The 15,015-nt window shown below is 41.9% G+C and overlaps 1 protein-coding gene across 5 annotated transcripts in view; it reads left to right on the plus strand.

The window, feature by feature from the left end:
- CHCHD6 (coiled-coil-helix-coiled-coil-helix domain containing 6) overlaps positions 1 to 15,015 on the plus strand; it is a 447,244-nt gene that overhangs the window by 298,697 nt on the left and 133,532 nt on the right. The window contains exon 8 of one of the 5 annotated variants that reach the window (XM_073591920.1): positions 6,261 to 6,714. The exons of the other annotated variants lie outside the window; for them this stretch is intronic. Within the exon in view, the coding sequence (XP_073448021.1) occupies positions 6,261 to 6,273 (13 nt within the window). The 3' untranslated portion in view covers positions 6,274 to 6,714. Of the gene's footprint in view, positions 1 to 6,260; positions 6,715 to 15,015 lie in introns of those variants that run through there. 5 annotated transcript variants of the gene reach the window in all.

The following is a 15,015-nucleotide window of genomic DNA, read 5'->3' on the forward strand; positions in this document are numbered from 1 at the left end:
TGGGTCGGGACATTTTCTATCCGCACTGGCCACAATCCTGCCCCCCTATAGTCTAAAGGGCAGAAAATGGGCCTCTGTTTGAAAAGTTTGAAGACCCCTGCTCTAGAGGGGCAGAGGGATGTTTGGGGGGCAGTTTGGTAATCCATGGACATACACTTTAAGAAATATATGCTTTTTTTTTTGCTGCATACATTTTTTTCCCAGGTATAGAACTCTGGCCATCAGCCATTTCATCTCTTTGAATCTGTAATTGTTCACGTTCTAAGCAGATGCTTTGTGGTGTCAGTTAAAAAAAAAAATCTCACCCCTCCGCCAGCCTTCAGCACATTTCCACTTCCCGTCCGCCTGTTTAAATGGCCTGTCTGCATCTACAAGTCCCTGTTGCCTCGACTGAATGATTAAATGGAGAGTGATTCTTCCGTTAATAGAGGTTTCATTAACTGGCCTGGTCTCGTAGCCTGAACGAACGCGTCTGATTCTAGTATTTTACTGAACGTCAAACCCTCATTGCCCATCCCTGAGATTGGAGCCCTATAAGCCTTTTATTATACCTCAGATCTTAATGGCCCTTCTTTTAGGAGGCACGTAAAATACAGAGTGCTCAACTTGCTAGTGCTTTTCATACTAATGACAGCTTAGCAGGATTTTTGCTCCAATGTAGTCAACTTTATGCCGTTGTAATGTTCGAGCTTATTCCTCATTGCTTTCTAAAAAGGTGAAATAGCCTAGCAGTCACAATGATGGAAGCCTGTCATTAGGGAAACTCATTGACATCAGACTAGTGAACAATAGAGAAGAGCCAGCTGTCTTTTCTCTTTATCGAAGAATATATATCTTGCGGGTTATAAGCTTCGCAGAGACGTTGAGGGACATTCAGCTTTCAATAGGGTTTGGGACTCGAGATTAGCTAAATGAAATGCAAGTTTTATCTGAAATTGGAAGACAAAGACTTCCGTAATTGTGCATGCAAAAGTTTTTGTTCTTTAAAAGGAGGTCGCAAATCCTCCAAAGTCCCAAGAGAACGAAGCATAAAGGGTTTACAAAAATAAATACAGACAAAATACAGACAAAATTCCATACTTAAGTGTACCTGTAATGTTCTTCAAATTGGGCAAACCAATATTGCTGAAAAAAATGGAGAGGTGTGCCCCAGGGATTGTACGGGCAGGAGATAGGACCAGTAGAAAAGTAAGAGAAGTAGGAAACAGGTATGAAAAATATTACAAAATCTTATTATACAAACATATTATACATAAAATCTTGGTTGAAAAAACAAGACAAAGAATGTGGTCGTGCTATAACATATATACAGCTGACATCTAAAACATATGAAAGGTCTCACAGTGGGAGGCCAAGGTTAATCATATGAGTTTCAGGAAGCCCAACATGTTTCGGAATAAATTGCATTCCTTCTTCAGGGGTAATTAAAGGTAAGCTGTATTATCTAGCATTAAAATAGATAGGTGACATTGAGGTACCATTTATAAACATAATATTGGGGAAAAGGTAGCATGGCAAACACTACAGGGTCCTTTGAATAAAAATCTGGGAGTACTTACAAGCAAATTGACCATACAAGCATATTAGGGACCACTTTCAAGCAGGATCCGCCTCACCCCACGATCCCAACATCCATATTAATACCAAGCCTTATTTGTGGCAGTTAAGGATCTGTTCGATTCATCAACTTGCCAAGCAAAGCAAGAAAAGGTGGTGTTTGCCACAAGTAAGGATAGGGGAAGGGGAGGGAAGGGAGAGGGGACAGGGAGGGGAGGGGTGGATGATACAGGGAGCGCAGTTGATGGCAGAGGAGTCCACAAGGATTGAATAATGCCAAAAGGAGATCCCCTAAACATAAAGAGAGGATATAGCATAAGTGTGTGGGAAGGAGATTGAGGAGTAACTCCCAAAATGTATAAACATTCAAAATAGGTATATAAAGATGGGACACTCCTAGTGTATAGGCTCCCAGGGTATATATATATGCATAGGGGTAAAAATAAATGTAAAAAAGGGCCACCGGTATTGCAGAAAAATATGGATAACACTAAATAGGTTTATGTGTTTAAATCAGGCTAGATAGAAAAGGGGATAGTCAAAAGACTAAATAATCCCAGACATTATATAACGAAAGACAACGGGTCATAGCTTACTTTAAACGACAAGTGAGATAGATTCTCCTTGATGTGGAGTCCAAGCATGCAGAGGACTACTGACATCATGCAAGGGTATATATGAGAAAGTGGTGGTGCCCAATGGTGGAAAACAGAAAAGCACCAGGTGATCCAGGAGCTCACCTGAAGAATGGTGAGCTTATCCGGATCAGTTGGTGCAAATGCGACCCTGAGAGTGCTGGGAGCCTTTTGGGAGCCTTGTGGACTCCTCTGCCATCAACTGCGCTCCCTGTATCATCCACCCCTCCCTGTCCCCTCTCCCTTCCCTTACTTGCCTTGCGCCATCCCTACTTGTGGCAAACACCACCTTTTCTTGCTTTGCTTGGCAATTTGATGAATCTAACACATCTTTAACTACCACAAATATGGCCTGGTATTGATATGGATGTTGGGATCGTGGGGTGACGCGGATCCTGCTTGAAAGTGGTCCCTAATATGCTTGTATGGTCAATTTCCTTGTAAGCACTCCCAGATTTTTATTCAAACGACCCTGTCGTGTTCTCCATGCTACCTTTTCTCCCAATATTATGTTTATAAATGATACCTCAATTAATTTCACCTATCTATTTTTATGCTAGATAATACAGCTTACCTTCAATTACCCCTGAAGAATAAATGCAACAATTTATTCCGAAACATGTTGGGCTCCCTGAAACTCATATGATTAACCTTGGCCTCTCACTGTGAGACCTTTCGTATGTTTTAGATGTCAGCTGTATATATGTTATAGCACGACCACATTCTTTGTCTTGTTTTTACAACCAAGAATTTACGTATAATATGTTGGTATAATAACATTTTGTAATATTTTTCATACCTGTTTCCTACTTATCTTACTTTTCTACTGGTCCTATCCCCTGCCCGTACAATCCCTGGGGCACAACTCTCCATTTTTTCTCCAATATTTTGGGATGTGGTTTGGGTTTCCTATTTTCAAACTTTATTTAGCAAACCACTATTGTCCCAAACCAATATTGCTGGGGAAAAAAACAGGCATTTTGTGGTTCCAACGAGTACCCACGCTTGACTTTAAATCTTTTGTGCCTGGCAAAGAATCCTAAATCCTTGTACAATGGACCTCTGCTTCTCTCCAAATCTAGAATAAGCCCTTCCCTCATCACTCAGCTGTCATTATCAGAGCCTGCTTCTGGTCACTGAGGTAATACAGTAGCATTAGTTTGTTGAATGACACAGACCATGATTAATGCCAGGATAAGGGACCTGGTCCTAACTTGCAAATAAATCAAGGCCCTACAGTGGATATAAAAAGTCTACACACCCCTGTTAAAATGTCAGGTTTCTTGATGTAAAAAAAAACGAGACAAAGATAAATGATTTCAAAACTTTTTCCACCTTTAATGTGACCTATAAACTGTACAACTCAATTGAAAAACAAACTAAAATCTTTTAGGTGGAGGGAAGTAAAAAATAAAAAACTAAAATAATATGGTTGCATAAGTGTGCACACCCGTAAACTAATACTTTGTTGAGGCACCTTTTGATTTTATTACAGCACTCTGTCTTTTTGGGTATGAGTCTATCAGCATGGTACATCTTGACTCATACTTCTTTGCAAAAACACTCCAAATCTGTCAGATTGCTAGGGCATCTAGTGTGCACAGCCCTCTTCAGCTCACCCCACAGATTTTTTGTCTCTGGCTGAGCCATTCCAAAACTTTAATCTTCTTCTGGTGAGACCATTCTTTTGTTGATTTGGATGTATGCTTTGGGTCGTTGTCTTGCTGAAAGATGAAGTTCCTCTTCATGTTCAGCTTTCTAGCAGAAGTCTGAAGGTTTTGTGCCAATATTGACTGGTATTTGGGACTGGTCATAATTCCCTCTACCTTGACTAAGGCCCCGTTCCAGCTGAAGGAAAACAGCCCCAAAGCCTGATGCTGCCACCACCATGCTTCACAGTGGGTATGGTTTGCTTTTGGTGATGTGCAGTGTTGTTTTTGCGCCAAACATATCTTTTGGAATCATGACCAAAAAGTTCAACCGTGGTTTCATCAGACCATAACACATTTTCCCAAATGCTTTTGGGAGACTTCAGATGTGTCTTTGCAAAATTTAGGCGGGCTTGGATGTGTTTTTTTTCGTAAGAAAAGGCTTCCATCTTGCCACTCTACTCCATTGTCAAGACGTATGAAGAATACGGGAGATTGTTGACATGTACCACACAGCCAGTACTTGCCAGATATTCCTGCAGCTCCTTTAATGTTGCTGTAGGCCTCTTGGCAGCCTTCCTGACCAGTTTCTTCTCGTCTTTTTATCAATTTTGGAGGGAAATCCAGCTCTTGATAATGTCACTGTTGTGCCATATTTTCTCAATAGGATGCATTAAGATGAAAAAAACACGAACCTTTACAAGCCCTTTAAGATAAAAAAACCTTCAGTGTGCAGCAGCCCCCCTAATACCCACTTGAACACGATCTCGATCCAGCGATATTGCATGAGAGTGTCGGCTGTCCGGGACTCTCCCCCCATATTGGCTGATGCAGCAGTGAGGTGCCACTGGCTCCCGCTGCTGTCAGTCAAAGTCAGTGAGCCAATGAGGAGAGATAGAGGACACACAGAGCAGCGGCTCAGTTTGGGTGCCCATATAGCAAGCTGCTTGCTGTGGGGGCAGGAGGAAGGTGCAAGCAGTGGCGGTAAGGGACCCGAAAAGAAGAGGATCTGGGCTGCTCTGTGCAAAACCAGTACACAGAGCAGTTAAGTATGAGATGTTTGTTTTTTTTTTTTTTTAAGAAAAAGACAAGACTTTAGTATCAGTGTAACCACTTGATCACCGGAAAGTTCTACCCCCTTCATGACCAGAGCATTTTTTGCTATTCAGCACTGTGTGACTTTAACTGGTAATTGCGACATGTCACGGTCATGCAAATTGATATAACTTTTTTCACACAGAGCTTTCTTTTGGTAGTATTTGATCACCACTGGGTTTTTTAAATTTTTTTGAGTTTTTGCAGATTGGGATGTCTGGATATGTGCACTTCCACTGTGCCAAACTGGACCGTAAGTATGCAATAATGCTCTTTCTTGGAGTATAGCTTTAAGACAATGAAAACTGCCCTATCACTGAAAACTAACACAGAGCTTCAAAATGTAAAGTCATAGGAACTAGTGAACTGTATCTGAGAATTCTATTTACAGCACAGCACAAATTGCATGATCTATGGAACTGTTCAGTAGCGTTACAGTGGAAGTCATTGTAATTTTAGAAGAGAAGGAAAGAAAAAAGTTTTGGCAGGGGAAAAGTAGCCAGAATATGGATTGTGCCCTCTGGTAGGCGCTGAGCACTTAAGCCTGTGATTTACCCTTTATAGCCGTTCAGAGAGCGATGCATGTGCCTCTTCTCTCTCTGTATACGTCGTACTTAGTCCTGAGTGATGTTTAGCGGCTCCTCGTCACTGTATTTTATCGGACTGGGAGAAGAAGACACTTAATTAGGCGAGAGCCACCCACTCTGCGGACTGCCAGTTGATTATTACATGCAGGCTTCAAGCTCCACTATGCATGTAAAATGAGGTAAACAATTAGTCGATTGCAGGCTGCCTCATTAAATCCTTTGTCCCTGTTTTGTATATCGAATGGGTAATAGGAAAATTAAAAAGTATCAGGCCTAGTTTTGCATAATGTGGTCCCTTTTATCCATGTTCAGCTTCTGCTTTGGAAATGGAAAGGATTATTAAACTGCAACTGCAGCTTTGTTTTAAAAAAAAAAAAAATCAGCCACATATTTTCGAAGATTCCTACTGTAGAGATATTACAGACAACCTTTGTGTATGAATTGTTTATACTTTTTAAACAGTAAATACTGCAAGGAAGTCAAGGTCAGTGCAGAGCTTGTCAGTTAGGGTAGTGTTGGAAGGCAACATGGTCTAATGTCATATTTCTGGAGTTTCTCTGTCAATGTTACTGCGTTTTTTTGGTAACAGTGTTTTGGGTGTTATCCAGCGTTTGAATTGGATCTGTCATAGATCTGGTACATATCTGTTTCCTATTCCCAAAGATCAACCATGCTGATACTTGCAGTTCCATGGCTTTAAAGGGTAAAGGTCTGATGTTCTTCCTGGTTGATACCAGGTCTGGAATGTAACGAGTTGCACATCAAAGCTTTGGAGCATATCTGAAAGAAGAGATCAGGCCTCCATCAAGGCTGAACAAAACTTTGCTCTGGACCATCTGTTTTTATAACGCTATGCGAGCAAGCTTGAAAGGAACCATAGCTGACAAGATAATTGATGAATGTCCTGCTACAGAAGATCAAAAGATCAAAGGCATTGAAGATTGACCAGGATACATAGACATGGACAATGCTGCCCCTAGAGGCCAATACAGCAGGACGGACAGTAATATAATATATTGAGGAGGACTGCCCCATAAATACTGTGATTCATCAAAGTCTAGATGGGATGGCAATGGGGTTGGGTCTGGATGGTGTATGTTTGAAGTATAAAGGGCTGAACAAGTTAGAGAGCTCACTCTTTTGCCATCCTGAGCCCAGCCGACAAAACAATATCTTGAGGAAAGCGTTGTGATAAGTATCTTTGATGTTCTTTTGCATATACTCTGTATAATTCTGTATAGTATTTCCATGCTAGCACATTCCTATTTTCTTGGGAAATAAATAAGACATTGTTTTACTAAGCAGTGTATTTGTTTTCATAGCTAACCTCATATCATTGTTTTTATCAGAGTTTTAATAGGCTAGTTAACTATGGGAATAGACAAGTTAGTACATATATGCAATAAATAGAGGTAATCTGTAACCACCCTCGAATAATATTTATTGTATCAATTATTTCAGGTAGCAAACCATTGGCAAATCCGTTTTCCCCAGTGATGAGTCAAGCACAGGCAGAGGATGGAGGCACTGGGGGGGAGATGTACTAAAACTGGTGCACACAGCATCTGGTGCAGCTCTGCATAGGAACCAATCAGCTTCTCAGTTCTATTGTCAAAGCTTATTTTAACAAGCTGAAGCTGATTGGTTACTATGCACAGATGCAACAGATTCTGTGCGTTTTAGATGATGGGATCATTTCTCTGCAGCTCTGCTTTCTCCTATTGGCATGTTCCTTTTTAGTACCCTACTATCAATGGAGCACAACCAATTGGCTCCTTGTGCTGCTTCTCTCCTTGCCTGAGCTCTGCGGTCCAGGGATTGTAAAGGGCTGATACCTGGTCAGATTCAGGTGCTTACACTGCTTGCATTAAAAAAATTAATTTAATGATGTAATAATAATTACATAACTTTATTATTGTGTCTTTTATATCTGTGTGTATTTCAGCTTCAAAGTATAACTAAAGGCAAAGATATATATATATATATTTTTTGGGATAGAGGGGAGAGGGGTAGGCAACCTGGGGCCCTCCAGCTGTTGTGGAACTACATTTCCCATGAGGCATTGCAAGGCTGGCAGTTACAATTACTTCCAGAGGCATGATGTGACTTGTAGTTCTGCAAGAGCTGGAGGGCCCCAGGTTGCCTACTCCTGGATCAGAGCAACCTGTTGGGTTTTTATTCCTGTCTGTTTCCCCCACTAGGGGGAGTCACCCTTTCTGTCTTGTCCTGCTTAGGCCCCATTTTCTCATCCAGGTCCCATGACCAATTGCCTGCAGGTTGTAGCCATTAGCTCCTGGAGCTGTCTCCCATTGCTTTCAGTGGTACTGCCTCACTTCAATGGGTCACAATTGACAAAAAAAAAAAACTGACAAAGGTTATAACCCTTCCTTCCTTCAACAAAAGTGACAAAAAGATTCTGATTTCAGTCTACTTTAACCATTTGCCACCCACTCGCAGTAGTTCTACTGTGACCAGGTGGCACCTCCAGGCCAGGCAACGTACCTGTACGTTGCGGCCTTTCTCCCAGGTTCAGGGCATGCATGTGTGCATCCCTTGCTTACCTGAGCTGTAATTGGACACAGCTCGAGTTTGGCAACTGATTTCAGCCAATTAACTCAGCTGATCGGCTGTGGCCAATCACACACAGAGTTCTGTGTGTTTACAAACACACAGAATTCTGTGTACTGTTAACAGTTTTTGGGAGGAAAAACAGACACATAGTAAAATAAAAGCAGCGCACAATACACATTGTTAGGCGCACAGTTAACCCGTTGATTGACTCTAGATTTTAACCCCTTCCCAGCCAGAGTCATTAGTACAACGACAGTGTACAGTATTAGCACTGATCACTATATTTGTGTCACTATTGATGTCAGTTAGTGTACTTTCCAGTCAATGTCAGCTAGGGCCAGATTGCCCGCCGCACTTTCGCAGTCCCACTATAAGTTGCTGATCACCTGCATTACAGTATAGGGTCTATAGCTGTGTAGATTCCAGTGTATATACCATAGTTTGTAGATGCTATCACTTTTGCACAAAGCAATTAATATACTTATTGGTATCTCTTTTTTTTTTAACCAAAGACATGTAGCAAAATACATTTTAGCCTAATTTTATGAGGACATTTTATTTTTTTATTATTTATTTATTATTTATTTGGTTATTATTTATTTATAACAGAAAGTGGAAAATATTTTTTTTTCAAGCTTTCCAGTCTTTTTTCATTTATATCGCCAAAAAAAAAAAAAAAACAGTAGTGATCAAATACCACCAAAAGAAAGCTCTCTTTGTGTGAAACAAATGATAAAAAATATGCGTAGTGTTGCACGACCGCACAATTGCTAGTTAAAGTAACGCAGTGCTGAATAGTAAAAATGCCCTGGTCATGAAGGGGGGTAAAACCTTACGGAACTTAAAGTGATTGTAAAGGATCATTTTTTTTTTTTTTTTTAAATAACAAACATATCATACCTCCACTGTGCCGCTCGTTTTGCACAGAGTGGCCCCGAACCTGCTCTTCTGGGGTCCCCCAGTGGCTCTCGCGGCTCCTCCCATCAGATAACCCCCTAGCAGAGGCACTCTCCCGAGGGGGTTACCTTGCAGCAGGCACGCTCCCGAGTCCAGCATTTGCGTCCACAGACACGAATGCCGGACTCGGCCCCGCCCCCCCGGCGTCATTGGATTTGATTGACAGCAGCGGGAACCAATGGCTGCGCAACTATCAATCTATCCAATCAAGAGCCGGGACCCCATGGAGAGAGGGACAGTGGGGACACGCCGACAAGATGAAGGGGCTCAGGTAAGTAAAGCGGGGGGCTGGGGGGCCGGTGACTGCCAGGTGTTTTTTCACCTTAATGCATAGGATGCATTAAGGTAAAAAAACACGAACCTTTACAACCCTTTAAGTGGTTAAAGAATAACTCTGGGCTATTAAAAAAAAAAAAACTTGTGTAATATATTACAGTGCTGAACTGCTGAAATTAATTTGTACAATCAATTCACATAGTTACCTACACTATGCCCCCTTGTTTTTGGGAAGCTGCTGGTGTATAGTCAAACAGCTGATGCTCTTTGCGCCTGTGCCCACCCATTACACCACTTTGTGCTGACTTACAGCATAGTCCTTAAAGGATTAGAGCAGGGGGTAGTGCAGAGTAAGCTCCCATTCCATCATGTAAAATGAGTCTTCATGTATTTATTTATGGTATGTAACATGTCAGGTACATGATAAGCATAGCAAAAAGGGAAAAGTAGTGAGAGTGCGTTTAAGGAGAACGGAATGCCATCATTTACTGCATATGAAGCATACAGAGAAATGCATAATGTTTTGGTGAACCAATCTTCCTTCATCAGTACGTGCAAAATGAACACCATAAAGTCTATTTATTTCCCCACAGGAGTTGTTATGCTATTGCTGACTATATCAGATGGTCAGAATTTTTTCTCTATGGCTGAACCCCCCGTGCAAATAAGACATGTAACTAAAACAATTCTTCAACAGCAAAGGATATACACTATATTGCCAAAAGTATTGGGACGCCTGCCTTTACACGCACATGAACTTTAACTGCCCTGTACACACGATCGGATTGTGTTGTCGGAAATTCCGATCGTGTGTTGGCTCCGTCGGATTTTCCCACACACAAAGTTTGAGAGCAGGATATAACATTTTCCGACAACAAAATCCGATCCTTTAAATTCCGATCGTGTGTACACTAATCCGACGCACAAAGCGCCACTCATGCTCAGAATAAATTAAGAGGCGAAAGCTATTGACTACTGCCCTGTTTATAGTCCCGACGTATGTGTTTTACGTCACTGCGTTCAGAACGAACAGATTTTCCAACAACTTTGTGCGACCGTGTGTTTGCAAGATAAGTTTGGCCCAAAATCCGCCGGAAAAAATCAGACGGATTTTGTCGTCGGAATGTCCGATTGTGTGTACAGGGCAAACCACTTAGGACCCGCCCTCCTATGGCCTGATGGGTAGGAAGTCAAGTGAGGGCATGGTGGCCCCCACTCGACTCTATGCCCTTGGAGGACCGCAGTGACGTCAAACATCACTTCCTTTTTTATTGAAAAAAAAAGACTATTGGCTACTGCCCTGTTTATAGTCCCGACGTACGTGTTTTACGTCACTGCGTTCAGAACGATCAGATTTTCCAACAACTTTGTGCGACCGTGTGTATGCAAGACAAGTTTGGCCCAAAATGTGAGATCTGAGGTCTTTTTGACTCCAGATTTCACATTAAAGAGGTCCTGTCCTGCTTATTTCTATTACTAGGAGTGTTTACATTCCTTGTAATAGGAATAAAAGTGATCCAAAATTCTTTTTTTAAAAGGACAATGTAAAAAAGAAAAAGTAAAATAACTTTAAAAAAAAAAACACCCAGTCCCTCTGTGCTCGTGCGCAGAAGGTGTTCTATCGGGTTGAGGTCAGGACTCTGCAGGCCAGTTAAGTTCCTCCACACCAAACTTTTATGGACCTTGCTTTGTGCAGTGGTCCAAATCATTTGGTGGAGGTGGGATTATGGTGTGGGGTTGTTTTTCAGGTGTTGGGCTTGGCCTCTTAGTTCTGTTGAAGGGAACTCTTAAGGCATCAGCATAAATAAGACATTTTGGACAATTTCATGCTCCCAACTTTGTGGGAACAGTTTGGGGATGGTCCCTTCCTGTTCCAACATGACTGCGCACCAGTGCACAAAGCAAGGTCCATAAAGACATGTATGAGAGAGTTTGGGGTGGAGGAACTTGACTGGGCTGCACAGAGTCCTGACCTCAACCCGATAGAACACCTTCTGAGAGAATGGTCAAACATTCCCATAGACACACTCCTAAACCTTGTAGACAGCCTTCCCAAATGAGTTGAAGCTGTTATAGCTGCAAAGGGTGGCCCAACTCAATATTGAACCCTACGAACTAAGACTGAGATGCCATTAAAGTTCAAGTGCTTGCACAGGCAGGCTTCCCAATACTTTTGGCAATATAGTGTATATTCACCTTGTGCGTACCAAATGTCTATGCAAACCTAGATAATAACTTGTAACTATAACAGTGACATCACCACGGGGCAGTACACAGAGCTGTGTGTGGCAACCAACAGGTCCACCCACTAGAGGCCGCCTGCCGAAGACTACAGGGGATGGGTACAATACCCGTCTCTTTGCACAAGGAGAAAAAACATTAGTGATTGGTCTAAATTACAGGAAACTTCTGGACAAAAGTATAGTACAGGAGTTGTTTCTTTCTGGATTGCTTCATTGATTGGATGGTAACATGGTTCTAGTATCCACTTAAGAACCAGCCTCGTTTTGGATTTTAGGTGTTTACATGATTAAAACAGGTTTTTCTGCTAGAAAATTACTTAGAACCCCCAAACATTATATATGGTTTTTCTTCTAACACCCTAGAGAACAAAATGGCGGTCATTGCAATACTTTTTTTTTGCACAGCGCAGCGGTCTTAAAAGCGCACTTTTTTTGGAAAAAATTCACTTTTTTGAATAAAAAAATAAGACAACAGTAAAGTTAGCCCAATTTTTTTTATATTGTGAAATATAATGTTACGCCAAGTAAATTGATACCCAACATGTCACACTTGAAAATTGCGCCCGCTTGTGGAATGGCGTCAAACTTTTAACCTCAAAAATCTCCATAGGCGACGTTTAAAAAATTCTACAGGTTGCATATTTTGCGGTACAGAGGAGGTCTAGGGCTAGAATTATTGCTCTTGCTCTACCGGTCGCTGCGATACCTCATATGTGTGGTTTGACCACCGTTTTCATATGCGGGCGCTACTCGCGTATGCGTTCGCTTCTGCGCGCGAGCTCGTCGGGACGGGGGGGTTTTAAAAATTTTTTTTTTATTATTTATTTTACAATATTTTATTTATTTTTACACTGTTTTTAAAAAAAAAAAATGGTGTCACTTTTATTCCTATTACAAGGAATGTAAACATCCCTTGTAATAGAAAAAAGCATGGCAGGACCTCTTAAGTATGAGATCTGGGGTCAAAAAGACCTCAGATCTCATATTTACACTAAAATGCAATAAAAAAAAAAAAAAAAGTCATTTAGAAAAATGACATTTGAAAAAATGTGCCTTTAAGAGGCGTGGACAGAAGTGACGTTTTGACGTCGCTTCCGCCCAGCAGTGTCATGGAGATGAGTGAGCCCCATCTTGGCCTCACTCGTCTCCAGACAAACCACGGAGGAGGACGCGATCGCCTCCACCGCTACCGACGGCTCCGGTAAGCGGCGGAGGGCACCGGATCGCGGCGGGGGGGGGCCCTCTCCCGCCACCGATAAAAGTGATCTCGCGGCGAATCCGCCGCAGGGACCACTTCTATCTGACAGCCGGCCGCCGCACGAAAACGGGGATACCGGGGTTATGGCAGCTAGCTGCTGCCATAACAACGATATCCCCGTTCAAAGTTTGGACGTACATCGTCGTGCGGCGGTCTTGAAGTGGGTATTTAGAAAATATTGGTTTAGCCCCGATTTTGGCTTTAAAGCTCAACACCAGCTTTAAAAATGTTAAATATTAATTGCCCTGTAGCTGTTAAAATAAAAAAAAAAAAAACAGTTCTCATTGCAATAGCTACCCTATCTCCGGTGCTCTCCTTGGCAAACTTGTGCCATTCAACCCACTTCTTGAGAGCCCAGGGAGTTAGATTAATACAAATAGTATAGAAAAACCTTGCGCTAAATATAGGCAAGACTGGCTGCACTTTTACTACTCCTTGAATATGAGGAGGTGAGGATACGGTGCTCAAAATATAAAAGATTTGCGCTGTCTCATGTGAATCAATAAAGTGAAGTATTGTGAACAAACACAAAAATTACCACCATGTGATTAAACGAACATTATAACATAATGCGAAAACTGGTTATCAAAAAATAATATTCATCAAAAAATAAAAGTTCATCGAAAAAAAAAAAATTATATTTTTTTTGTCAAAAAAATATACATATAAAGTGTCCTGGTGTTTTCATTTCACTCCAAGTTCAAATCTTTCTATAAAATCAAGTGAACCACTTCCAGTGAATATTTTCAATCCGTTTTTCCAAATATAATTAAATGTGCCGCTTACCGGATCCCAATGATCTCCAAGTTGTAAGAGATCATATATCGCATGAACTGAACGGATATGTGGATTCCTTCTGTATGTATTCCGACCTCCTCGATGGATCAGTCCAGCAGCCTGCTAATTAGCTTCCCAGCCCTGCACACTCCAGCCTGGCCTCGCTTGATGCTCTCCACTCGGTGTATGTGTGGGGTTTAAACATAGGGAGGACTCATCACATAGTACGTTAACTAAATGTATCTTAGTTGCTTTAAGTGCATTATTTTAGCTTTAATAAACCTTTTTGTAAACATATTATGCGTGCTTCTCGCAACATCATCATTACATGCAATGCAGAGGCAGTGGCCTCCAATAGTACTTCATTGCACGTGATGACTTTCAGACCCACTTTAGCCTCCTTGTGCCAGGACCTGGATCACCTGCTGGTGGCACTGTGCTTCCCAGAGCGGAACTTGTAGTTCCATTGTCTACCAGCGGGTGTCTCCCAGCAGATCCCAGTAATCAGTTTCCATCTGATGCTGGCTGCTGAGAAGGTATTTAGGTTGACTCTGATCTTGCACCTGCCCTGTACCCTGCTTCCTTGTACCTGCTCCCCCTTATTCCTAATCCCAGTTGTGGCTCCCCCTTCCCACCTGCTTCCTGCATTTTCATTTTCCCTGCTGCTTTTCTGTGTTCCCCATTCTGCATATTTTGTATATATTTAGTTGCTAGTTAGACTTTCTTTTTGTTAGGCCATCCTGCTGCTGTTTCCTGACACCTTGGTTTGGTGGGATCCAAACATTCCCTCTACTCCTCTGCTATCTGGTGTCTTCTCATGCCCAGGGGGCTTTATGATGGTGGCCACTCTGTAAATAGTAGACAGCAAATACTGTAGATGCAGTATACCTATGTGAATATCGATTTGACCCCAAAAGGCCTGCCACTGTCATGCATAAGAGCCAGGTACACTTTAATTTTGCAGGTCACAGCTTCAAATCCCCTGTAGTCAATGGATCTCTCATCACAGCTCTTGTTAATGTATTTTTCTGCTCGCCTTCCCTCTCGCCACAGAACTGCCATCTGTTTCCTGCCAGTCCCCTCTAGACACTTGTGCAAAGTGACACAATCAGGTTGAGAGAGAACAAGTCTCTCAGCTTCCATCTGCCCTGGAGAATGTCCTGAATCACTAACAAGATAAATGAGAGAGCATGCCTGCTTCTGTAGTCATACGAGAGAAGTCACAGCCTACTGTCCGTATCAGGTGCTACGCCCTGGGATTATAGTAGAGATTTGTTGCCTTAAAACTAGCCTTTTCCTATCCTTTCTTATCAGCACCAAGATCTTGGGTGCAGGCTGTGTGAGGGCTTGGTACTGACCAGCTAAGTTTTCACTTTTAGGGAGGTTTAAGGGTTAGGTTATTCTTGGGTA

This window comes from Aquarana catesbeiana, linkage group LG07, assembly GCF_042186555.1.
Source record: "Aquarana catesbeiana isolate 2022-GZ linkage group LG07, ASM4218655v1, whole genome shotgun sequence".
NCBI lineage: Eukaryota > Metazoa > Chordata > Amphibia > Anura > Ranidae > Aquarana > Aquarana catesbeiana.